Genomic DNA, 26,523 nt, shown 5'->3' with positions numbered 1-26,523 from the left:
GGCAAATGAAGTTGTATTTTTTTAAGCCCAACCCTTGTAAAAACTTGTTAGATTTGAGAAAAACTAGATATTGGCAATCAGGTTAAGTCAGGGTAACATTCCTGGAAAACAAGACAAACTGAAGCGACATTAACTGTTCAACTAAAATACAGGAGATGCATTCCAGCATGCAAATACTCCACATGTAAGGTCTTCATAAATCACAGATTATACAATTTAATGAGGAAGAATCTTCTATATATTAATACTGAAGGACCAATTTTGTGCTCCTCCTAGCGGTCGCGTCACGTTTTTCTCGGTACTGTGACCTGGACTGAAAAACTTTGTACCTGTAAGAGTGCATCGCACATAGTGGCAATAGTCAACTTTCAACTCTGAAGCAGAATAAACACTTTTCGTTGAGATGGGGGCGAGGAGTGAAGAGGTGGGGGCAGGGGATGAAGAGACGGGGGCAAGGAGTGAAGAGGCGGGGGGCAAGGTAAGCAAATTTTTGGCCGGGGGTAGGAAAATTGAAAGGGGGAGATGGAGGGAAATGGGGCAGGGGGGGGATGGGCGGGGGCTGGGGGGAGTTAGGCGGGGTTGAGTGCGAGGGGGTGGACAGGGGCAAGTGGGCGGGGAAATCAAGAGACGGGGGCGGGAAGTGAAGAGGCAGGGGCGGGGCCAGGGTAATTAAATTAAAGGTGGGAGGCAGAGGGGAATGGGGCAGTGGCAGGGGATGAGTAGGCAGGGGCAAGCATGCCCTGTCCAGTCCATGTCCCTCGAGTGTGGGTGAGCTGGTGAGGGTGGTTGGATGAACGGAATCCGTCTGTGACGGGGTTTCGGCTCGTACTAAAAAAAATAGAGGAAAGCTAGTACAATATGAATTGACACACAAATAAAAATTATATTGTCGGGGACAACTGGTTAGTAAGCTGATGTTGGCTTCGCAGTTAGGGCGGTGGTTTGGGATCCTAGCATCCTGAGTTTGAGTCCAGTTGGCTGCTGAATTAACACCAGGGAGTTGACCCAGCCTGTCATCCTTCTGAGGTCAGTGAAATGAGCACCAGTATACTGGTAATCGGGGCACTGCATCAGCTGCATAGCCACGCCCCTAACCAATGATGCAACCAGCAGCCAAAAAGGCAGCACACGATTGGAACTGATTAGTAAATATCCTGCTCCTGATCAACAAATGTTGATCAGGGTTCGAATCCTACTCTGACACCAGTTGTCTTGTCCACGCCGGTTAAGACCGACCTGGACGGAAAGCCGAACAATTTCCTTGGAGGCGAACACGTAATCCTGAGAGATTATAGCGCTCGCGGGATGGAGGGCGCCAAGAACGCAGAGCAGACGGATGCATACAGGTTTTCACTCGAACCCACGAGGAATAGACAGACAGGCAAAATTAATAAATAAGGGCTTAATGAACATAAATCAAATGCTTATAATGGAAATAAACCAAAGCGTGATGTAATAAAAATAAATCAAAGCACAAGTTAATGAAACGTGAGGTAAATTCAAGCAAATTTTGAGATGTCTCCACACAGACTTTAATACATACAAAGAGAAAGATAAAATAAAAGAAATTTCCTTCCTTTATTCTGGCACTTCGCGTCGGGTCCAGAAGTGATCTTTTAGGAGCCTGGTGCCGTAGAAACCACGTCGTCTTGCACGGGAAACCACACCCGAAAATGGTGCCAAGCCGCTCTCTGGGCAGGAAACGTGCGTGAGGTATTCAACGTCAAGACTCACCAACCGCCATGTAGCTTCTTATCAGGAACGAATATGCCGACCCCGCTCCTCTTACACAAAGTCGGCTCGCCGCAAATGGGCTACCTACGCCTTTCTCCTTGACCATACGACGGGACGATTTCTGAGGGCCCGAGATAAGTCCATGAGACGTGCTCTTCTTCTCTTCTCCCTCCCACTCGTAAACGTACAACTTCGCAACTCAGCTGAACAGTAATGGCTGGCGTCATGCAGGAAAATTCATGCAGCATGAACACAAGAATCGCACAGCCTTCTTCGGCGCGTCTTGGAGAACCCAACGAGCGAGAGCTTCCATCTCCACCACATACCTCACCCAACTATCTCCTCTCTGACCATGTCCCGCTCCTCTCGCATCACACCGACCAACCATAAGCCTCGGGGGTATGACTTGTTCGCACGAAGCCGAGAAGGCGGGGTGTCTTGCCTGCTCAGAAATGGTCGGCCCTGTTGCTGTTAAAATGGTTTTTATTGCCGGTTTTGTCAATGCAAAAACACAGGAAAAGGTCACAGTGGGTAATCACATACTGGCAGAAATTAGCCTTCGTCCCTTACCTAATTAACAGCACCACCCCCGTAGGGTGACGCGTAACAATCTTAAGCTGACAATTTCCCGACTAACTTACATCGAAATGTCTCCTGATCGTCCATGGACCGTGCTACCCTATACAATCCTACCTTTGCAATGAAATTCCTCCATCTACCCTACAAACATAATATATTACATTAAACAATAAGGTAAGACATGCAATAAGTCCTTCGGGTTTCTTAGGCACATAAATATTTACATAGGGTATATTTGCTCACATTTACATGTGGGGCGATGTGGCTTGAGCAAGTCGAGGTAGGTGGAGAGACGAGTGGTGAAATTAAGTTGATGAAGAGGTAGATGTGACTGCTTCATCATCCGACAGTACATCTTCTGTAGGTCGGCAAGAGCATGGAACAGGATCATCGTACAGCCTCATCATCGGAACGTGAAATTGATGGCTTTCACAAATGACACTGCAACTGCAGCTTCACTCTCCTTGCTCCTTTCCATATTCCTATAATGCCCTATTAGCAGCTCATCCTCCCTTGTCCCCAAACGTGTGGACCTCAAACATGAGGTCTCCCCTCTAAGCTGACAGATCTCTCAATCCAAGCCACTGCCGATAAACTGGACTTCATCGGTTTAACAGAATCTTTCCAACCACAGGACTTCCCTGCATCCTTAGTATTAGTGTCACTCCCTCGCTATGGTCTCCTCCACGGTTTGATCAGCCTGAACCTGGTGGCAGAGTCGCACTGTCCATCAATAACTCCATTTCTCATTTTGTGCACTGCTCTTACACCTCCCAAACACCAGGGGTGTGTTCATTTCCGAAGTTTCTTGTGGAGCAGTTGCCAAGCAGCTTAAGCACTCAAGCAAGCACTCCATTCAAAACAAACAATAAGGAACAGCTGGCTTGGCAAGCACCAACTGGCTGCTTCGTGACTGGACACCCCCCAGGAGTGAATGTGACGAAAATGACAGTTAATAAAAGAAAAAAAAATTGGACATTTTATTAATTTGTGTTCTCCATTTTCTCATAATAAAGGTTTGTTGAAGATTTGATGACAAAAGCTCAAGTAGTAAAAAATGGTGTGGCTTGGAGACACACACTGAAATTCAATGGTAAATAAAGAAACATGTAAGCAATTTAACAACAACAACAAAAAAGAAAAGACATAAAACTGATTGATGACAAAGTGACAATAATGTCCCCTATTTGCAAACGACGTTAAAACGACAAGATGTAAAGTTATACGGCGAACTGATCATTACTTGTAGTTTACCATCATTATTACACCATATCATTACTTGTACTTACTTATTACATTACTATTACTTGAAGATCATTACCATATCATTACATTACTTGTACTTGTATCATTACATTATTGGGTGTGCGCTGCCGCTCGCCACGTCGCCACAGGGCGAATCCCCCTTACCTGTGGCTAATATTTTAAACCACCCATTAGCCACTGTGGCTAATCTATGTTTTCGTGGCTTTTTTTTAACCAGTTTTAGACGAATTTTGGGTTATTTTAGCACAGAATTCAACCTTCGTTGAGACGGCCGCCATTTTGTACGTTTTGATTACCGGAATCACGCGTGATTTCGTATGAGCTTATATATACTAACCTTCGTAGTTTTAAACTAGTTTCTCTTTAAAAAAAAAAATAATCGACCGAAATTCCGCATGATTCCCATGATTCTTGTCTAAAAATTTTATTTTAATTTTTTTGAATTTTCTTTTTCTGGAATTATTCGGCGCTACTCGGCGCTACATGCTTCGTTGGGTCAGTGGTTGCCAGGTGAGTTTTGACACAATCAGTAGTAGTACGAGTTTGTTTGGATGAGAGAGTTTGTTTGGATGAGTGACTTTGGTTGAATGAGTGAGTTTGATGTGCGAGATTGGTTGGATGAGCGAGTTTGACTGGCATGAGGTTGGTCCAATCCTGGTCCACAACCAACCAACCAACCAACCACACACACACACACACACACACACACACACACACACACACACACACACACACACACACACACACACACACACACACACACACACACACACACACACACACACACACACACACACACACACACACACACACACACACACACACACACACACACACACACACACACACACACACACACACACACACACACACACACACACACACACACACACACACACACACACACACACACACACACACACAGACACACACACACACACACACACACACCATCCCTCACAATCACCACCTCCCCTGATGGTCGTTCATTCAACCAATCTCACACGTCAAACTCACTCATCCAACCAATCTGAACAATCCAACCAACCTCACACATCCACCTTAAAATTAACTTTTGAATAAAATGTGGCTAATCATTCTAAACCTGGGATTAGCCACAGTGGCTAATCATTCTAAACCTGGGATTAGCCACAGTGGCTAATCATTCTACACCTGGATTAGCCACAGTGGCTAATTCCTATTGAAAGCCAGAGCACACCCAGCATTACTCATTACATGTTTGTGCAAACGGGGATAGGCAGAGTTTTTTGGTTACGAGTGGTTAAATAAGATCACACACTTGGTAACCAACTGCATTCGGAAAAAACCGAACCAAAGTCAGTTTGTGTGAAATTTGAATTTATGATTTTAGGCTTTCATTATCGCCCATCACCCAGGCACTACATATTGTCACGTCAGAGGGGTCCATTAACAGACCACTCTGAGCCGGAGGTCGAATCAATGCTAGAATTTATTGCGTACTTGCTTTCCGATTCCCCAAAGGACACTCAAATGAAAGCAAAAACTGGCAGTGTTTATGGAATGGCAAAATGCGGGAAGATGCTGCTTACAATTAGAAGAGGCTTATTTATTTATTTTTGAATATAAAGTCGATGCTCATGGAAGAGCTTGTACTCGTACATCAAACGGATCAGAACAATAGGACAAAAGGAGGGGTAAAAACACCAACAGCAGAATTGAAATTCAACATAAAGGCAGACTTAGCTAAACCATGGGTGTGTGGAGGAATGGGGAGCAGGAGAGGATACATGGGGTAGACAAGATGGATACAAAGGAAACTCTCAGGTGGTAAAACTAGAAATTTGGAAGGAGAAAGAATTGGGATGGGGTGAGGAGGGGCAGTTAATAAGGTAAGAACATATCATGCTTTTTAATTGGGGACAATCTGAGATGGTAGTGAACAGCTATATTTGACCCAGGAGGGAAGAAGAAGATTGAAGACATGGAAGTTGGTTCCACAGGCGGGGAAAAAAGAAAAAGAAAAAGAAAAGAGGAACGAATGAGTACAAGTGAGCAGTGACCCTGGATTTTGGTAGTTTCACCAGAAGGGGGTGAAAGGTAGACCATGTGTGCCCTGTATAAACATGGGGGGGGGGGTGGGGGGGGAGAGGTCGACAAAGCACGGAAAGAGCAGAGGCTGCAAGACCAGAAAGGAGAAGGTATAAGACAGAGATCACTGACCTGTTTGTGAGGGTAGCCCAGAGACAAGACCATTAATCCATCAAGCTGCAGAGAAAAGCCTTGAAGGTGGATAGGCGTTTAGGTGTGCCAAGGAAAGACTTTGTACGACTGATGCAATCTGCGGCTGGCCTCACCTGTTCCAGTTGATTTTGTTATGTTTGGCTGGGTGTCACGAGTCCTCCTCCAGGCCTCACCTGTTACAGTTGGTTTTGCACAACAATCTTACCATATTCTGCTCTATAAAGGATGCTCACTGCCTCCTCAGTGCATGTTTGACAATAGGAATTACCTCTGACAGTTTTCCTGATGCAAGAGTAAATTTAACGTGTTCAATCACATGGTCCATACCATTCTAAAGATAACCAATCTATGGATCCCCTCCACCCCCTTCCACATAATATTATAGAATATTACACACACACAAAAACAATTGTGTTCTTGCAAAGTGATTTTTCCAAAAGACATCATAGCTGTGATGTAAAATTTACCTTGGCTTTCTAAAAGACGCACCATGGCATGAGTATCAAAATAAAACTTCCTGCTTTCAGAGGGTGAGACGTCAACCATCCGTGTATCATACACGTGCAATGCAGCACAGGTCTTTAATCCTGCATGTACAAATCAGCCTTGGATGAGTACACAGGTCAGGAATGCAGCAACAATTCATTTACAGATTGCACACATAAGCACACTCCATTAAGCCTGAGACTGCGACTTCAATAGCCAGTTTGGTAGATGAACAAATCATTGTTACTGCTGTGTTCAAGAGCAAAATAAAAACAAGAGCAACTAGAGGGGGAGCACTCGGTACAGTGCAAAACCTCTGCCGCCAGTACTGCTAGGTCACTCAAGTGAACCTGATATCCTATTCATTCAATTTGACGTCAACAGTGCTCACAGAGTTATAGTTTGCAACTTTCCCTTTTACTTTTACATACTCAATTCATTCGTCATAACTGGATTCCTTGAGACAAATTGATTTTACATGGGTATATCCACCTAAAGTTCCAAAATCAGCCGCAATTATAATTTTGGCGTGTTTTTTGTTGGAAATAACTGATAACATGTAGAAATGCAAAAAAAAAAAAAAAAAAAAAATAATCGAAATTTTGTTGAAAAAAGTTGAGTTGCAGCAATATTTTTTTTTTGGGGGGGGGGGTTGGAAATCACTTAAAACATGTAGAAATGCAAAAAAAAAAAATTTCAAATACTTTCAAAATGGCCACCATAGCGGCCATATTGGATTTTGGACCAAGTCCAAAATCGAATGGCATGATCCTTGGACCATACCTAATCCCCCGACCAAGTTTCGTCGAAATCCGTCGAGGAGTTTTTCAATAATACTGTTCACAAACAAACAAACAAACAAACAGAAAGGGGTGAAAACAGTAACCTCCGATCTTCGATGGCGGAGGTTAACTAGAAGGGCACCCAGAAGAGCGCATACCTCCGCCACGCAAAGCCTGACCCACGAGAACATATCAGGCCAAATACATTTTTGAAACATCATGCAAAATATCGTTTTTGGCTCCATCTCTGTGGTGAAGAACCACTTTAAAAAATATATATAATCCTCGTATCTAGATCCAGATCTTCACCAAAATCGAATCAATTTGTCATGATCACACACCCAACCTGTCCACCAAATTTCATCCGGATCAGTCTCCAACTTTTAATATAACGTGCTATGTAATTGTTTAGCCCAATCTCAATGGTGAAGAATCACAAAAAAAATTTAGATCTGATTTGCATCTTCACCAAATTGAATCAATTCATCGTGATCACACACCCAACCTGCCCACCAAATTTCATCTGGGTCCGTCCGCAACTTTTTGAGCTATCCTGCACAGACAAACAAAGACAGAGAGGGGTGAAAACATAACCGAATTCACCTTTGGTGGTGGAGGTAATACTCGATATCAAGTATTTTAAAGTTGAATTTAAAAAATAAAATGAATCAATAAATAACAAAATACAGAAATAAACTAGAACGGGCACTCATAAAGCGCATACCTTCGCCACCACTACTTTTTTTGTTCTTGGTATGAGTGTGGGGAACTGGTTTCATATGAATGGTCTTATGACACAAACCACATATCTATAATGTCATGACCCCCCCCAGACTTTCGGGGGCAACGGACTAAACAACAATCAACTCACGTCGTTTTGGTGAGTCTTCACTCGCAAGCTCGGTGAATACAACGTTTCAACAAGAGAAGATAATCTCGTTTGATGCTGGTTTCATGCAAATTGAATAAGAATTGACTGAGTTATGCCGAAAACCGCATATTTTTCAAGGGCGTGACCCCCCCCCTCGACATTTTACCCCAACCGGTGACATGTGTTACGACGTCATTGTGTCACAAGATTGGGCATTAAATTCTGAACATTTTGGTGCTGGGTTCATGTAAAGCGGACAAGAATTGACCGCGTTATGACAAAAACCGCATATTTTTCAAGGTCGTGACCCCCCTGATCTTTGACCCCTAACCGGTAACAAGAGTATGGGCGTCATTGTGTCATATTGCATATCACAAGATGAGGGGTTGAATTCTGAACATTTTGGCGTTAGTTGCATGCAAATTGAATAAAAATTGACCGTGTTATCGTAAAAAGATGATTTTGACCTTTGTGACCTTGACCTTTGACCCAAACGATCCCAAAATCTAATCGAATGCTTCCTGGCTAATAACCAATCATCCCACCAAATTTCATACAATTCGGTTTAATACTTTTTGAGTTATACGAATCACAAGATTACAAATAAATAAATAAATAAATACACGCCGACCAAAACATAACCTTTCGCAGAATGCAAAGGTAATAAGATAAAAACTTGATTTGATTAGCCTATTTCAATGCACTCCAGGATGAAGGCCTGTCTCAACATGGTCTATATTCTTGTACATTCCCTGCAATCCAAATGACCAACTCCCCTTCTTCTTCCAAGTCTTAAGGATGGCAGTTCACCTCCTAATCAGGCATTCTACCTTTTAAGCAGCTTGAACAGGGTAGAGACTTGGGGGGGGGGGAGATGGTGGGAGTGGGGGGGGGTGAAAGGTAGAAAAAGGTAGACTTGTGGGAACCCCAATGCAAGTTCGAAATAAGTCTATAGGTCCCACAGCTTCCACGAGAGGACAAGCACAGCAGCTGGCGATCATACAAGCGGTAGATGGTGCCAAGTGGCACAAGTTACATCTCCATATATCCTATCCAATCTTCTCCAGCATTTACCAACGCATCTCTTTAAACAATGTGGTTTTAATAACCCAAATTCCCTGCCCATCACTGGTCGTTGGTGCTCAAACAAGTTTGGGATTGGCTGGGCAGTGTGGCTCCACTGGCAGGTCTGTCCACCTGCATACTTGCACAATGGCACCCCCCGGGACGCTAACGCTGCCTCCGAGTTTACCTGCTCCTCTCAAAGAAACCTGGGGAGAGCCCTCGCAGGCTTCCTCCACGATGCACAGACTGGCACTTGGCACTCTGAGTCCCTTCGCTTGGGTACCTGGATTCATTGAACTTTGCTTGCCCCTCTGGACCTATGGCCTACTGGCTCAAAGTGCCAAAGGGGCCTTTTCATCAATACTTACCTTTCACAAGCCACACTCATCCAGTCACTCATCTCCTGCAGCCTGCAAAACAAATCTTCCCTCTGTCAGCACCAACCACAGATGACATCCAAATGTAAATTTCACTAAATTCCTCTAACTCTTAACTCACCCCAGATTTTCTTGGGTGAGATTCATTCACCACACCATACACTGTTCTCATTCATACGGGGCTGCTGTCCCACATTCTCCACACATTCTCACCAGCATCATGTCACAAACCAACTCCCTCTGACCAACTTTTGCTTACCGTCATTCCTTAGACTATGCACGTACCTCTAACTGACATTAGCAAAACTATGTCATCACGGCTTATCAATCATCTAACTCACCATGTCCCTACCATGGTGAGTTGGATAACCCTGCTAGGCCATCCACCTTCGGTGGTGGAGGTAATAACCAACAATTAACACACACACACACACACACACACACACACACACACACACACACACACACACACACACACACACACACACACACACACACACACACACACACACACACACGGCACAAAAGAGAAGATTTAACCATACCATATATTCTTGTACAATCATATTTACACAAAACACTGGCCATCACTCAATTCAGGGAGAAGAAAAGAACAACACCTTGATAAAAAAAAGAAAATTAGGTTCAACTCTTTTTCCTTCACCTCACACAGCCACTGCACCAATCCAAATTTACAGGGGAATTGATGGGGAAGATGGGCAGTGGAGTGGTGATGAGACATGCAGGTGAGTTTCCAAGGTGTCCAGACTCAGTAGGCAAGTCCTCTCCGGCATGCAGGATATGTGACAGAAAGCAGCTTTTTATGCTGTCCTCCTTCGCACTTTGGACTCACTCCCTCTCTTCGCACGCAGCGCGCTCTCAACACCTCGCCGACCAAGCTTTTTGGTGTCCCTGTCCGTACACTGCCAAAGATTCTTCTTTCTCTCTGGATCTGGCTTTCTCAATCTCAGCTCATGCGAGCCTCTCTTATTAGCTCACATCTGATGCGGTGGGGTCCATGATGTAGCTCGTCTTATGGGAAACGCCGGTGTTGCTGAGGGAACTTTTAACATAATTTCTGCTCTATCACATAAATTCTAATTATTTTATGTGATCATAATAACGATAACCCCTCATCTCACCTGTCACTACCAGCCAGAAAGAAACTCACAAAAAGCTGATCCAGGAATGGATTTCATTACTAATCAGATTGTGATAGCTTGTCTAAAGGCCCAGTCACACCTTGACGTTTTAGCCAGCGATGGAAACGTATTAAAATTTATGTAAAACACTGGCTTACGTTGAACTTTTGATGTTTTTTTTAAAGATTCGGACATATTCATAGCGACTTGGTCTTATGTATAACGCATTAGTAACGGACACAGAACGTTTCGTTGTGTTATAGATAACTTATACCAACGAATGCTGAACTTGTTGTCGGCCTACACAACCTATGCCCAACGATAGTCTAACTTAGGCATAGCGCGTTGCACGCATCGCCGACGATATCGTGACGTAGCCTATTAAAAGGCTGACGCACAACGATTCGAATCATAACCGCCGTAGAAATGGAAGTGTCAACATCGCAGTCACACCTTGGCGATCTTGCCAGAACAGCGTATGCCGACCAAAGAAAAATGTGTCTAAAACGTTGGGGCACGTCAAATACGGTATGAGTAAGTTTGGTATACATGAGTAGAACGCTAAAGTACGCTATCATACGTCGTAGTAAGTAGAGTACGTCAAGAAATTTTAAACATGTTCAAAATTTTACGGCGTACGACACACGTTCCGCATGCGATGGGGATAAGTTGTACACACGATATGCGGACGCTTACACACATCCACAAAGGCTACTTATAAGCTACTCATAAGTCGAAACACGTCGCGGTAATGTCTTTTTTATGTGAAACTTATTTCTAACTTATGTTTGACGTGCTTTGAACCAATTCTTTACGTAGTCCCAACACACATTGACGTAAGTAGACGTATTCCAATGACGTCTTCCGGTCAACAAAAAAAAATAAATGAACGCGTTTCCAACTTACAACTGCCATATAAAGACGTGTTCCCAGCGATTTCGGGAATTGGTAAATAAAAATGGTGTTCATAAAAGGGGAACCCAACAGTGTTCGAGTCCTTTTTGAGTCGATGTCCATGTCAGCAGTAACAGTATCAGTATTAGTTTGTTCATGTTGGCAGTAGTAGGCGAGTGTGAGGGGGAGGGTGTGGGTTATGATGGATCCTCCTTGCGTCCGCGTGTCCACGGGTAGGAGACATCTTTGCACCATTGTTAGAAGTTCTTCGCGGCTAATTTTTTATGGGGCTTTTTCAACAATGAGCTATGGCTTGTTTTTATGATTTAGGTCTATTCATAACGGGTTGGACAAATGCACAATGAACTAATAATGTGCATAAAGCGCTTCGATAACTTATAGATACGGGATACCAACGAATAATTATCGTGTAGCCGGCATTCACAAACTATGCCCAACGATAGCCTAACTTATCCATATCGTGCGGCAGTTTATCTTTGCCGGTGACATGGGGTTTGCTATTCATAGGCTGCCACTCAACGATTTAAATGGCTGCATCTCCACTATTGAAAGTAGACGCTTGCGCTCAACAATTGGATTTTTTTTTACACTCAACGACTTTTAAACGGTACCACTCAGCTATTTTCATTGTTTACAATGAACGATTTAAATTGCTGTCACTCGCCTTTGTTTTTTGACGCTGGCGCTCGGAAATTTTAATCGTTTCTATTGAACGTGCTAAATCGCTCAAACTCCACTATTGAAAGTAGACGCTTGCGCTCAACAATTGGATTTTTTTTTATTTTTTTTTTATTTTTTTTTTTACACAACGACTTTTAAACGGTACCACTCAACTATTTTCATTGTTTACAATGAACGATTTAAATTGCTGTCACTCGCCTTTGTTTTTGACGCTGGGGTTTGGAAATTTGAAGCGTTTCTTCTGAACGTGTTAAAACGCTCAAACTCGACTATTTTAAATAGACGCTGCCGATGGACAATTGGAATCATAGCCAAGCTAGACATCGAAGTGTGAACATCCTCGTCATGCCGAAGAAAAGTTTGAAGAATGCTGCAAATAAGTGTCCTGGCCGTGGCCGTGGACGCTGACGCAAGGACGATCCATTATACAGACGTCTTTCAGCCTATGAGTAACTTAAAAGTAACGTCTGTCGACGTGTGGCAACGATCGCGTAACGTGCCAACAACACGTTAATCGTAGGTTAGAAATAAGTTTCGGGTACGCTAAACATTACCTCGGCGTGTCTCAACTTATGATTAACTTACAAGTAGCATGTGTTGACGTCTGTCAACGATCGCAGACCGTGCATACAACTTGTGGCCAGCGTAGCGGAACGTGTGAGTCATACGCCGGCATACGTCGTGAAATTTCAAGCATGCAAAAATTTGAGGACAAACGAAAAGTACAACGTTTAAAGCCAGCGTACGACGTATGGCAGTGTTTTTCAGCGTGCTCTCAATGTTATCAAAACTTACCCATAACGTATTCAACGTGTGCCAGCGTTTTAGAAAAAAAAAATTCAAAAATCGGCATACGTTGGCTAAAACGTCAAGGTGTGACTGGGCCTTAACCAGCCGTTCCTCATAAACTGTTTTGAGTGCTTAAGCTACTTGGCGAGCGCTCCACAAGTTGATTGGTAATCAAACACACCCAAGCACGCGTGCTCGGCCCCGGAACGCACCCCAGCACGCGTGCTCGGCCCGGAACGCACCCCAGCACGCGTGCTCGGCCCGGAACGCACCCCAGCTCGGCCCGGAACGCACCCCTGCACGCGTGCTCGGCCCGGAACACACCCTAGCACTTGTCCTCGGCCGAGAACGCACCCTAGCATTTGTGCTTGGCCTAGAACACAACCTCTGGTTCTGCCACTTGTCTCATGAAGAAAGTTAATTTCAGGTGATTTTAAACCGTTTTCCCCTTTGTTGCTAAGAGACAACCCGTGAACCCATGGTGACAACGGTTGATGGAAAAAAAAAAAAAAAAACAGCTCCAGCAAACTATGCCGCTGAGGTTGTTTGCATTCATCAAATTCTCCTGAAGAGTAAACCTGACTGAATCAGGTATTGTTTTTTGTTTTTTTTCGTTGCCCGATTTTAACGAAACTTGATACTGCACACCGTAGGAGAATCGTGAGTAAGGTGGCCCTAAAATTTTTGCGCTACCTTGTACCGTTTTGGCTATTTCGGGAACATATATACAAGATGAGAATTTTAGTAATATACTAGATGACCCGTGAACCCGTTGGGTTCCCGTTGTGACAGTGGTTGATAAAAAAAAAAAATAGCTCCAGCGAACCACACCACTGAGGTTATTTGCATTGATCAAATAATCCAGTAGAGTACTTAACTGAATCGGGAATTGATTATTTAACAATTTTTTTTCGTCGCCAGATTTGAATGAAACTTCATATTGCACGTCAGTGCGAAAAAAAAATGAGAGTTGGTGTCAAAGCCACCCAATGCTCGCCTGTTTATACATTTATTGTTTTTAAAAGACTAGTCAAATAATATTTTTTATAAAGCATTGCAGTGAAGTCTGATCCAAATAATTTTAAAGCAATATATGTATTTGTATATTGTAATCAGTAAAAAAAACTAGTGGTAGATAAAAACATTAGAAAGGAAATAACTTGCACCAAAAATTTTAACATTTTCACGCTAACGCTGACGCTGACCTCACGCCAGGGGTATCGCTATAGCTCTCTGTTCTTCGAACAGGCGAGCTAAAAACAGAGAAAAGAAGGTCGAATAAATTATTGTGCGTAATCTTCTAAACACAATTTTATTTCTTAATGAACACGCAAGTATTGTTACGAATCTGGAAGCCTTTTTGCACACAGAAGCCAGAGTACCCGTAGTTCAGTTATTTTGATAAGTATGTGTTTATAGTCAGGGTCCCGTCCTTCTATTGAATGGGAATTACATGTGTGCGTTGCGAGTTTTTTTTTTTAGTTACGCTTTTTACAACAACTACTACTACATCCACGACAACAACCCCACCATCCCACACTCGACATGGTCGCCATTGCCCACGTGTTTTTGGCTGAAGGCGTGGGAGGAGCCTCCATTGCCTCAGATCGAGGCTCCGCCCAAAGGCAGGGCATGGACGTTTCCTCCAGCGAATGAGCGGAGGGTGAGCATGACACGCACGCCTCAGCCAATCGGGAGGTGACCATGAGTCGTCCGACAACCCCTCGTCCAATCAGGAGGCGAGTGGCGAGGAGAAGAGACCCCTCCCACCTCAGAAGAGTAGAGTGGTTGTCACGACCAGGGTTCGGCAGAGAGGAAATCGTGGCGATTGCCGAGCGGTCTGTCATCGTGGCTGAGTGGTTGTCGACGAGGGCTCTGCAGACGGTCGTGGTCGTGGTTGGAGCGGTCTGCGGTCCTTTGGAGGGCAAGTCTGGTGATCGAGCAGCCAGAGTCGTGGGCCATGGACTTCAGGTCATGGTTTCAAGTCCCACCGTGGTGGTTCGGGTCGGTGTGATCGCACGAGGTGGGACAGGTATCCCGGCCCGGCTCTACCGACTATAGACCCATGGGTCCATTTCGTGTGTGTGTGTGTGTGTGTGTGTGTGTGTGTGTGTGTGTGTGTGTGTGTGTGTGTGTGTGTGTGTGTGTGTGTGTGTGTGTGTGTGTGTGTGTGTGTGTGTGTGTGTATATATGTGTGTGTGTGTGTGTCCGTGGGCCCCGTATTTAAGTAGGATTGTGAAGTGCTTTTGCTCATTGTACATTGCCTGCCTTTTATTCATGACAACTCCAGTGTGTCCCCCTCCCCGATTATTGTTATAAATAAACCCCTGTTAAATGTACCAGCTCGTTTTCTGTGCTTTCCTCCATTGGCCTAGCATGGTGTGTATTGAGAATTAGTAAGGCCGTTCGTACCGTAAATTGTTAATTTGGTCCGGCACGGCTTTGGTCACTTCCGCCCAGTTTCGCCGGATCCGAGTCAGTGGTAGAGACTCGATTCGGACAAAGTCAGTCGAGGGTGTGGTTTCTCCGGTAGTTGGACGGCATGAGTTAGAAATAAGTTTCGGGTACGCCAATTTCAAACGTCGTGAAATTTCAAGCATGAAAAAAATTTGAGGACAACCGAAAAGTACAACGTTTAAAGCCAACGTACAATGACGTATGGCAGTGTTTTTCAGCGTGCTCTCAATGTTATCAAAACTTACCCATAACGTATTCAACGTGTGCCAGCGTTTTAGAAAAAAAAAATTCAAAAATCGGCATACGTTGGCTAAAACGTCAAGGTGTGACCGGGCCTTTAGCGGCGCATGACTGTATATATATATATATATATATATATATATATATATATATATATATATATATATATATATATATATATATATATATATATATATATATATATATATATATATATATATATATATATATATACATATACATATATATAGATAGAGAGATATAGAGATTGCCCACTTTATAGCACTGCAAGGATAGCCGTTTCACCCTCAGGACAGGTGCTCCGATTTTAAGAACCAAAATGTTCCGCCGTGGGCATGGGTTTGTCCATTTACTAATGAGGGGGATTTCGTGATCTTACAAATTTTTATTACTTCTCTTGTGTACAATGTCAATGCTCATAAGAGAGCAAACACACAAAGCACAGCAAGGGGGGGGGGCATGAGACAAGAAGGGCGGGAGTGGGAAAGACAAAGTGGTGGGGAACAGAGACATTAGGATATCTGTGGAAGGGAGAGGGACGGGGCGGGCAACACGGGGTATACGAGATGGCCATTACAGGTACTTTCAGGAAGGAAAGCAGGGAATTTGAAGGAGGTGGGTTTGAAATGGATTAACGGGGGTCGAAAAGATCGAGGATTTGGATGGGGGACGATAAGAGGTGGTGGTGAACAGCTGTTTTGAAGGCCTGGAGGGAAGAATGGGATTGAACAGAGTGAGGGAATTTATTCCAAAGGCAGGAAAAAGAGGCATGAAAGAGTGAAGGTGAACAGCGATTCATGATTTTGGTAGTTTTACCAGAAGGGGGTTGTTGGCAGACCTTGAGCACCCTGCAGAAATGTGGTGGGGACAAATCGCAGAGATAGCAGGGGGGGGGGGGCGAGGCTGGAGAGGAGACGGTAGAAGACAGAAAGACCACCGACAAGCCTGCGGTGAGAGAGTGAGAGGCCCAAAGACTCAGCCTCATTGCGGGAGATGCCAATAATCCGAAATGCCTTGGTTTCCACAGCATGAATCCGAGAAAGCTGGGAGGCAGGAGCGCCAGCCCAGAGGGGAGAGCAGTACTGCATCAGGCTGCAGACGAAAGCTTTGTAAGTGGTCAGCTGCTCAGGTGGGACGAGGAAGGACTTTGCACAACGGAGGATTCCCAGTCGGCGACTGGCTTTGGAAGCCAGGTTGGAAATGTAGCTTTCCCAGGAAAGATCATGGCAGATCGTGAGACCCAGAAGCTTGAATGAAAGGAGTTCTTCCACAGGATTGTTGAGAAAGTGGATGTGGAGGGGGGGGGGGCGGGGTTCCAAACAGTCCTTTCGGAGAGACATCGTGAGTGTGTGAGGTAAATTGTAGTGTGGTATTGTTAAACAATAGCGATAAGTATTAACATTAGGAATTACATATATATTATATTGTGATTATTACCTCCACCACCTAAGGTGAAGGGGGTGAGGTTTTCACCCCTTTCTATCTGTTTGTGTGTACAATATCTCAAAAAGTTGTGGACGGATTCGGATGAAACTTTGTGGACACGGCTGTGTGACAAGGAAGAATTGATTCAATTTTGCTGTAGATCCGAATGTGGATCTCATAATTTTTGAAGTGAATCTTCACCATTGAGAGATAGGGCCAAAAACGATATCGTACTGTAAAGCATGATATTTCAAAAATGTAATGGGCCGGATTTGTCCTCGTGGACCAGGCATTACGTGGTGAATGTATGCGCTCTACCGAGTGCCCTTCCAGTTCCTCTTTTTTCCCCCCCACCTTTGGAACAAACTCCCACACTCTTCAAAACAGATATTCATCACAATCTCTTATCTTCCCCCCATCCAAAACCACGATCTTGTCTTCCCCCATTAATCCACCCCAAACCCACCTCCTTTCCTTACTGAAAGTCCCCATTGTGTAAGGATCTGAAAGTCCCTGCAGTGTTCATCTTGCTTACCCCGTGTAACCCACCCCATCCCTCTCCCTTCCACAGATCTCCTCATGTCTCTGTTCCCCACTGTTTTGTCCTTCCCTCTCCCACCCCTCTTGTCTCCTGCTCCCCTTGTTGTACATTTTGTATGTTAGCTCTCATACGAGCCTCGACGTCGTTGATAAAAATTACCCGTGTGGGGGTGACGGTCATCTCCATAATGTTTTTTACTATCATAATCGATGAACCGTTGCCAGATATCTCCTAAAATGACAGGTTTTGAAAATGGCGACTTTCACAACTTTCGTGACCTCATGACGTTGACCTGACCTCGAATCCGGGAAAAAATATGTCGTTGGGTATCACTCATCGACCTCTACCCACATACTAAATTTCATCAAGATCGGAAGTAAAAAGTTTTTTGTACCGGGAGGTGTTTTTGACCATCTTCCAGGTTACGTGGCGGCCAAACGGGACGGAAATTCAAAAATCTGTCCGGTTAGATACAAGATAATATTTTTTACGATCATAATCAATAAACAGTTGCCGAATATATTGTAGAATGGCAGACTAGATAGGTTTTGAAAATGGCGATTTTTACAACCTACGTGACCTTGACCCTGACAAGAGTTGTATCGTTGTGCAACACTCATCAACCTCTACCCACATACTAATTTTCATCAAGATCGAAAAGAAAAATTGTTGACGGACGGACAGACATTTGGTCCGGCTTTATTCGGTCATCTCTGTAGAGCTGTGAGATAGATCTAAACATGATATGTAGCATGATATTCCAAAACATTAAGGACAGATTCGGACGAAACTTGGTGGACAGGTTGGGTCCAGTGTGACCACTCCTTGGCTTTTTTTTTTTTTACAAGATCTTGGCAATTCGTTGTTCACCTTGGCATCTTGGTTTTCTATAGGTTTTCTTGGCGTATAGGTTTTCTATTGTTACGGCTGTGGAAATTCGCAATACACCATAAAGGGTCCTGAGATCAGTTATGACGATAAGTAATTGTGTAGATAGATTTCCCCACCGTTTAGAGGGAATTTCCGTGTTCACAGGGCTGCGATCCTTTGAGTTAGCCGTTTTTCTTTTCTCTATCTTTTCTCGACGGGGCAGTCAAGTCGAGTGCAGTGCCGATGGGGCAGTCAAGTCGGGAGACGAAGCTCAAAGCCGACGGGAAAGGCCGACGGGGAGCGCCGGAGAGAGCTCACCGACCACGCCAGGGGCACGAAGCCAGGCGCAGCTACGCTGACATCGCGGCTTGCCCGCCATCGCGCCACGAGGGCGCGGGTAAGACCCTTCGGTCTCGTGGACCTGGCCGCTCATCCAGGTTCCACGCGCATTAGGCCCACGGGCCCAGTCTGACTCCCTTGTCTATGAGGGGGTCTTTTCTTGCCTTTTCTTTGAACGCGTGCTGTGGCGCAGAGTCCCGTAAGTAAAACCGTATAAGTGACTGTACATAATTGCTTATAGATGGTCGTAGCACCTTTTGCTTTGCTTTTGTTTTGTATACGTGCATGTTAGTGTTTTGCATTCCTGACTGCATATGTGCTTGTATAATAAATGTATGAGTGTGCAATAAATGTGGTTGTCGAACTGTTCCCCGTTTCGTTGCGTCCTTTCCTTTGTTTGAAAGTTCCATCTTGCATCACAGAAGGAATTGGTAGGAGGGGTGTAAGTACCCGGTAAATAATCACGTCCATCGGGGCCGGCGATAACACCGCTCGTTTATCAATGAAGCACAGAGCAGACCGCTTAAGCGGTTCGTGTCCTTGGCCGGCCAGCGGTTAACTACCCGCGCAGGTACTTAGGTAGGTCGAGTTTGGGGAACAACCTTATCCTGCGCGGGTGGCCGATTGGCACGATTGTGGTGTGGTCGAAAGACCCACCCGTGACGAGCTCCTGGTGGTAGTTCCACGGAGGGTCACGACTGAATTGTCCGTTCCGGTGGGTGACGCGGTCGCGATTTGAGTCACGTGGCCGATTGCACGCCAGGCGGATCGAAATTCGTAACACTATTATCATCGCTTTTCCGAAACCTTGTGAATTCTTGGCTTTTTTTAAATATGAAGAGTGGTCACACTGGATGGGGGTAGGACAACAACAAGCAGATCCTATGTTGGTTCAGGTCTGAATTCAGATCCGGCCTCTCAGTGGATACAAAATGTAAACTGTTCAGCCTGGCAGAGGTATAGGTGCTCTCCTTAGTACCGTACTAGTTACATCTAGAATACCAGTTTATGGTTATCACCAGTAGTGAAACTATCGAGCGCAGTGACATTTGTCTCAATATTATGATTATTAGTCTTACTCACGATGTTCTTGTTCTTCTTCTTGTGGACTTTTTTGTTTCACAGCCTTCAGTTTTCATCGAAACTTCCTGAAACTTTGCATATATATATGTAAAAAATACCCTGCGCAGACAGTAGCAATCTCCGATTGTGAAAATTCATCCTAGAAAAAAAAGTTATGACGTCATAATGTCTCTGCGAATGGAAATCGTCCAAAAAAAATTCACTGAAACGAGGAAAGCTTTTTGAATTCTGTTTGCGGGAATGGAACGGGGCATTAGCAGAGATGGTTAAACACACAAATAATACATCATTATGACGTCATATCCGCTTTTATGACGTCATTCCTATTTTTTCACATTTTTTGTTTCACAGTCCAGAGTTTTCATCGGATCTTCGTGAAAAGTGGCATGTATATGCATAAAGTCCATGTGCAGGCAGTAAGCATCTCCGATTTCGAAAATTCTTCCTAGAAAGAAAAGTTATGACATCATAATATCACCGCTAATGGAAATCGCCTATACCATTAGCTCCGAAACTAGGGAATCTTTTTGAATTTTGTTTGCGGGAATCAAACGGGGCATTTGCACAGATGATTTGACGCAAAAATCTGATACATCACAACGACGTCATATTCGTTTTATGACGTCATCACCATTTTCCGAATTTTTTGGTTTCACAACCAAGAGTTTTCATCAGAACATCTTGAAACTTGACATGTTCATGCAGAAAGCTCACACGCAGACGGTAACAATCTCAGATTGAGGAAATTCTTCCAAGAAAAAAGTTAGGACGTCATATCATCGCATAAACAATTATCCGCGAAACAACGCAAGCTTTTTGAATACTTCAGATGGAATCGAATAGGGCATAAGAGATAATTTACCACACAACTGATAACTATGACGTCATCATTAAGAGGACGAGGATCTTTGCTCATTAACCTCCGCCATCGAAGATGGACGGAGGTTACTGTTTTCACCCCGTCTGTTTGTTTGTTTGTGAACAGTATTACGGAAAAACTCCTCGACCGATTTCGACGAAACTTGGTGGGGGGATCATGCCATTCGATTTTGGACTTGGTCCAAAGTCCAATATGGCCGCCATAGCGGCCAAATTGAAAAAAATATTTGAATGTTTTTTTGTTTGCATTTCTTCATGTTTTAAGTGATTTCCAACCAAAAAAAAAATTTGTTAGAGAAAAAAAACAACAAATTTTGCAACTTTTTTATCAAAAAAATTTCGATTTTTTTTTGGCATTTCTAGATGCGCGTCGATCTAGTTTATTCAATCTTGGTTCAGTAGAGTCTGATCCGTTTTGACCTACAATGAATAGGATATCAGGTTCACTGAAGTAACCCAGCAGTATTGGCGGCGGAGGTTTTGCACTCTTCCAAGTGCTCCCCCTCGAGTTTGAGCTTGTTTTGTTTTGTTGGTGCTTTTGCTCGATCTTCTCTTCGTGTTTCTTCTCCAACCACTTGCTTTCCCCAAAAATTGCTCTGGATCTTCGCTCAACAGCTGAGGAATTTATTTGACACAGCATTTGACAGTTTTTAGTGAACCATTATTACCTGAGGTAGTTGGTTTGCTGGGCCTGGGGGTTGGGAGACGGCAGCAGCACCCAGAGTTCACCGCCACGCCAAAGAACATCCCGTGAATCGCTTTGCCAAACCCTGAAACGAGCCTTTGCTCCCTGACCGCCATTTCGGGCCGCTGTGTGTCTGCAACAGATAAAATCGAACAAAAACAACATTAAAAGGGATTTCATTTAAACATTCAGGTTAGCCATTACATCCCACACTTCAGCAGGTTCATACAAGTCAGCGGACCACCTGTGGGGGGAAAAAAGGTAAAATATCGACTTTTCTTTTTAAAAACAAGTTCACGAAGCTCATCGTGACTGAGGAAAAAAAAAAACAACAAAAAAAAAAACGAACCGCGTTAATATCATTAATTACCTCACGAGCCCGACTCACCGGGATTATCAATCACGTTGGGATACAATACCCCCCTCTATTGTGAGGTATTAAATAGGAATTTTCAGATTTATATTAAACTAATGTATACTGACGTTTCCTTTTCTGCGTCACGTACTTTTAACGAAAAAAAAAACAAAAAAAAACATAAAAATAAAAAGAACATTACAAACGTTGGAATAAATCAATACACCGCAACAAGCAATTCAACATTAATTAATCGTGGATTATCAATTTGTTTTCCACGCAAGAGTTTATAAAGGATTTGCAAAAGAAAATACCCCTTGACGTTAAGTTTTATTTCGCTTAATTTTATCGTTTCGCCGATGCACCGAAAAGCCAATAAGGAGGAATCCTTAGACGAGCTTGGCAACACACCAATACACCAATTAAAAAGCCAGAGTCGAAGCGTCGTAATAATCGTCGAGTAAAAGTGTTCATTACTGTAAGAGATAGATATTAATGAAAGGCTATTGTAATGTATTCAACAGACAGGGACGAAGACTCTGAAGGGGGAACAATAGTAGGTTGAAACCAGACACGGACACAGCATCGGAACATGGGCGGGTCACGTGACACAGTAACCACGCCCAGGCGCACCCATGTATGCATACATTAGCATAAATTACTGAGACATCTCATCCCCCCTCCCCCTTTTTTGGTTCACGAAAAAATATTTTCACGAAAAAATAAGTGACCACTATATTCGTTATTGGTGTCTGTCTGTCTGTCTGTCTGTCTGTCTGTCTGTCTGTCTGTCTGTCTGTCTGTCCCGAGCATAGCTCCGTGGGTTTTGATCCGATCCGGATAAAATTTGGGTGCGAGGTTTATATCAAGATCCAGTTGTGTTTTCCTGAATATGGGCGTGCTGCGCCCATTATAGGTGGAACCACGCCCAAAAAACATGTGTTTTTAGGGGGTAGCCGATTTCAATTTACATATTCTCCGAGCGGGTTTGTCGAATCTGGCAGGGGTTTTGGTATTTGGTTAGCCCAATGGCACCTGCATAGCCCCACGGAGCTTCCTTTTTCATTTTCGTCCCAAGGTCAAGGTCACAAGGTCACGAACTTAGAAAATGTCAAAAAAATCAATAAAGTGGGCATCGAGCTCCTTGGGTTTTCAACTGTTTCGAATGAAAGTTGGTATGCAAGTAGTGCTCTTCGAGTACTACAACTTTTGGTTCACGAGCAAGTGACCACTATTGGTTCACGAGCGTCAGCCAGAGTGACCACTATATTCGTTTTGTCTGTGTGTCTGTGTGCCTGTCTGTCTGTGTCTGTCTGTCTGTCCAGAGCATAACTCCGTGGTCTTTGATCCGATCTTAATGAAACTTGGTTATGTGTTCGATATGAATGTCTAGTTGTGTTTACCTGAATGAGGGCGTGGCTACGCCCATTGTGGGTGGAGCCACGCCCAAAAAATAGCCATTTTTAGGGGGTAGTCGGATTAAAAATCTATCTTCTCCGAGGAAATTAACTGAATGGAATGGGTTCTTTGGTGTTTGAATAGCAAAATGAATTATCTAAAACTTGTCATTGTCCGATTTTTCATTTTCGTCCCAAGGTCAAGGTCACAAGGTCAAAACTTAGAAAATTGCGAATTTTGACATAAAAATCATCCGACTGCCCAAACTTTGAGAGGGAGGATGACAATATATTTAATTATAACTTGGTCAAAAATTATCACATTGTCTCATCCTTGACTTCTGAAACAATCTACATCGTCAAATACCGCTCGTGACCCATCGTCGTCTTCAGACTTGTAATGTTTTTAAAATTAATTTTTACAAATCAAGTCGCTCAGGAAGTTTACAGACACGAGCTGATCTTCGAAGGGCTAGTGGAGGCCTGTCCTTGCTTGCAACCGCTGTGGGCTTCTCAATGGAGGGTACAGGGTTGAGAGAGAGAGAGAGAGAGAGAGAGAGAGAGAGAGAGAGAGAGAGAGAGAGAGAGAGAGAGAGAGAGAGAGAGAGAGAGAGAGAGAGAGAGAGAGAGAAAAGAGAGAAAAGAGAGAAAAGAGAGAAAAGAGAGAAAAGAGAGAAAAGAGAGAAAAGAGAGAAAAGAGAGAAAAGAGAGAAAAGAGAGAAAAAAGAGAAAAAAGAGAAAAGAGAGAAAAGAGAGAAAAGAGAGAAAAGAGAGAAAAGAGAGAAAAGAGAGAAAAGAGAGAAAAGAGAGAAAAGAGAGAAAAGAGAGAAAAGAGAGAAAAGAGAGAAAAGAGAGAAAGAGAGAAAAGAGAGAAAAGAGAGAAAAGAGAGAAAAGAGAGAAAAGAGAGAAAAGAGAGAAAAGAGAGAAAAGAGAGAAAAGAGAGAAAAGAGAGAAAAGAGAGAAAAGAGAGAAAAGAGAGAAAAGAGAGAAAAGAGAGAAAAGAGAGAAAAGAGAGAAAAGAGAGAAAAGAGAGAAAAGAGAGAAAAAGAGAGAAAAGAGAGAAAAGAGAGAAAAGAGAGAAAAGAGAGAAAAGAGAGAAAAGAGAGAAAAGAGAGAAAAGAGAGAAAAGAGAGAAAAGAGAGAAAAGAGAGAAAAGAGAGAAAAGAGAGAAAAGAGAGAAAAGAGAGAAAAGAGAGAAAAGAGAGAAAAGAGAGAAAAGAGAGAAAAGAGAGAAAAGAGAGAAAAGAGAGAAAAGAGAGAAAGAGAGAAAAGAGAGAAAAGAGAGAAAAGAGAGAAAAGAGAGAAAAGAGAGAAAAGAGAGAAAGAGAGAAAAGAGAGAAAAGAGAGAAAAGAGAGAAAAGAGAGAAAAGAGAGAAAAGAGAGAAAAGAGAGAAAAGAGAGAGAGAGAGAGAGAGAGAGAGAGAGAGAGAGAGAGAGAGAGAGAGAGAGAGAGAGAGAGAGAGAGAGAGGAGTTCAGGTACATTGGTGGGTGAGAAGCTTTCATGAGGAAACACCTGAGGTTCAAACGCAGGTGGTGTTAATACAGGAGTGGGTCACAAAGGTACTTGAGCCGGTTCAATGTTTGGCTCTCCATGATGTAACCTGCGTTGGTCAACATGTTAACGTATCAATCTACAATCATGCAACTTCACAAGAAACATCATTTCACCAATGTTATTGATAATGATGCCAGAAAACCTCTTGGTTCCACATCCGGAGTTCAACACGAATACAGGATCGTTGATGTGTAAGTTGCGGTATACAGACGTTTGGTTACGATTACATTTCTGTTGATACTTGTTATTCTCGACCTGGATCTTCACGTTTGAGTGCACTCATGATAACCGTGTTCATTCACAACCCATCAGAAGCTTGGCAGTTGAGCGACCGGTGGTTTGAGGTGGTCTGGTGCGGTAGTTGAGCAACACACGAGCTAGACAAGATTGAATGGAGCCTTCCTTGATGAGGCTGAGACCATTCTTGATGATCCGAACAGCAGGTTCGGCTTGACCATTACTGCCAGATGTGTAGTGAGTGCTTAATGCCATTCATTTTACAAAAGTTCTGAAACTCTGAAGTCGTAAATTATGATCCATTATCTGATACAATGGAGTTTGGAATACCATGTTGCGCGAACGTGGTACGTAGAGCTTCAATTGTTACAATAAAGGATGAGGATGGCACCACGAGAGCTTCAATCCATTTGGTGTGGGCATCAACTACAATAAGGAAAAGCTTCCCTTGAAATGGACCAGCATGGTCGATGTGTAGTCTGGACCAGGGCTTTGCTGGCCACGACCACATGGCCAATGGAGACTGTGGCGGTGTCTTGGCATGGGCTTGACAAGTGTAACAATGGCGTGCACTGGACTCGATGTCACCGTCCAAACCAGGCCACCAAACATGGGCTCGGGCAGTAGCCTTCATGGTGACTTTGCCTGGTTGAGCGTTGTGGAGTTCACTGATAATTTTCCCGCGGAATTTCGGCGGAATTACCACTTGGCTACCCCAAAGCAGGCAGTCTGCATCAATAGAGAGCCCATCCTTCCGGATGAGGTATGGTTTTGCCCCTTCCGGTAGTGATGCCCAATAACCTGACATGACACAGCGTTTAATATGTGACAAATCTGTATTGCTATTGGTAGCACAAGCAATCTGATGAGCCGTCTACAGGTGCCTCATCGTGAATGACGTTAGCCATGAGATGAATGATATCCCCAGATTGTGGAGGTTCTGCGATGGTTGCAGGAAGTGGCAAGCGACTGAGCGCGTCAGCACAGTACATTTCCTTACATGGGCGGTAAACCAATGAATAGTCATAACCAGCAAAGGTCAACGCCCAATGTTGTACATGATCTGATGATGTGGGCAGAATGGCTCTGGTTTCTCCCATGAGACCAAACAAGGGTTTGTGATCAGTTTCAATGGTGATACGTCTTCCAAAGACATAATGGTGCATCTTTAAGGTGCCCCAGACACACGCTAACACCTCTCGTTCTACTTGAGCAGAGCGGCGTTCAGTGTCAGATAGGGTTCGTGAAGCATACGCAACATGCTGGAGATTACCGGTTCCATTAGTTTGCAACAACACACACCTAATGCCATATGAAGAGCAATCACAACTGGGAACAAGTTCCTTGGATGGGTCATAATTGACAAGTAACGGCGAGGAGGACAGCATGGTTTTAGCGGCCTTGAACGCTCTTGATTGGGCAGCTTCCCATTTCCAGACAACGCCTTTCCTGAGGAGAAGATACAGAGGCTCCACAGTTGTGCTTAGTTGAGGCAGGAAATTAACAAAGTAGGTTAACATACCCAGG

At 43.8% G+C, this 26,523-nt stretch overlaps 1 protein-coding gene across 6 annotated transcripts in view; it reads right to left on the bottom strand.

Annotated features, from left to right (window-relative positions):
• LOC147016558 (mitochondrial calcium uniporter regulator 1-like) overlaps window positions 1-21,990 on the bottom strand; it is a 39,291-nt gene extending 17,301 nt beyond the window's left edge. Inside the window, exons 1-3 of one of the 6 annotated variants that reach the window (XR_015049093.1) lie at window positions 21,839-21,990; window positions 21,434-21,583; window positions 6,270-6,389 (exon numbers count right to left, since the gene is read on the bottom strand). Coding sequence is in view for 5 of the 6 variants with exons in the window: in XM_085845330.1 (XP_085701456.1) it covers window positions 6,270-6,389; window positions 21,434-21,566 (253 nt within the window). In the remaining variant the exon portion in view is untranslated. The other 5 variants (XM_085845330.1, XM_085845333.1, XM_085845334.1 and 2 more) reach the window with 5 other exon arrangements.
• Between the last annotated feature and the right edge of the window lie 4,533 nt (window positions 21,991-26,523).

This window comes from Eptatretus burgeri, chromosome 11 (genome assembly GCF_056783735.1).
Source record: "Eptatretus burgeri isolate ZD-2024b chromosome 11, Ebu_testis_v1, whole genome shotgun sequence".
Classification (NCBI taxonomy): Eukaryota; Metazoa; Chordata; class Myxini; order Myxiniformes; family Myxinidae; genus Eptatretus; species Eptatretus burgeri.
Note: the sequence above shows the minus strand (reverse complement) of the source record. Positions and strands in the feature narration are given on the sequence as shown.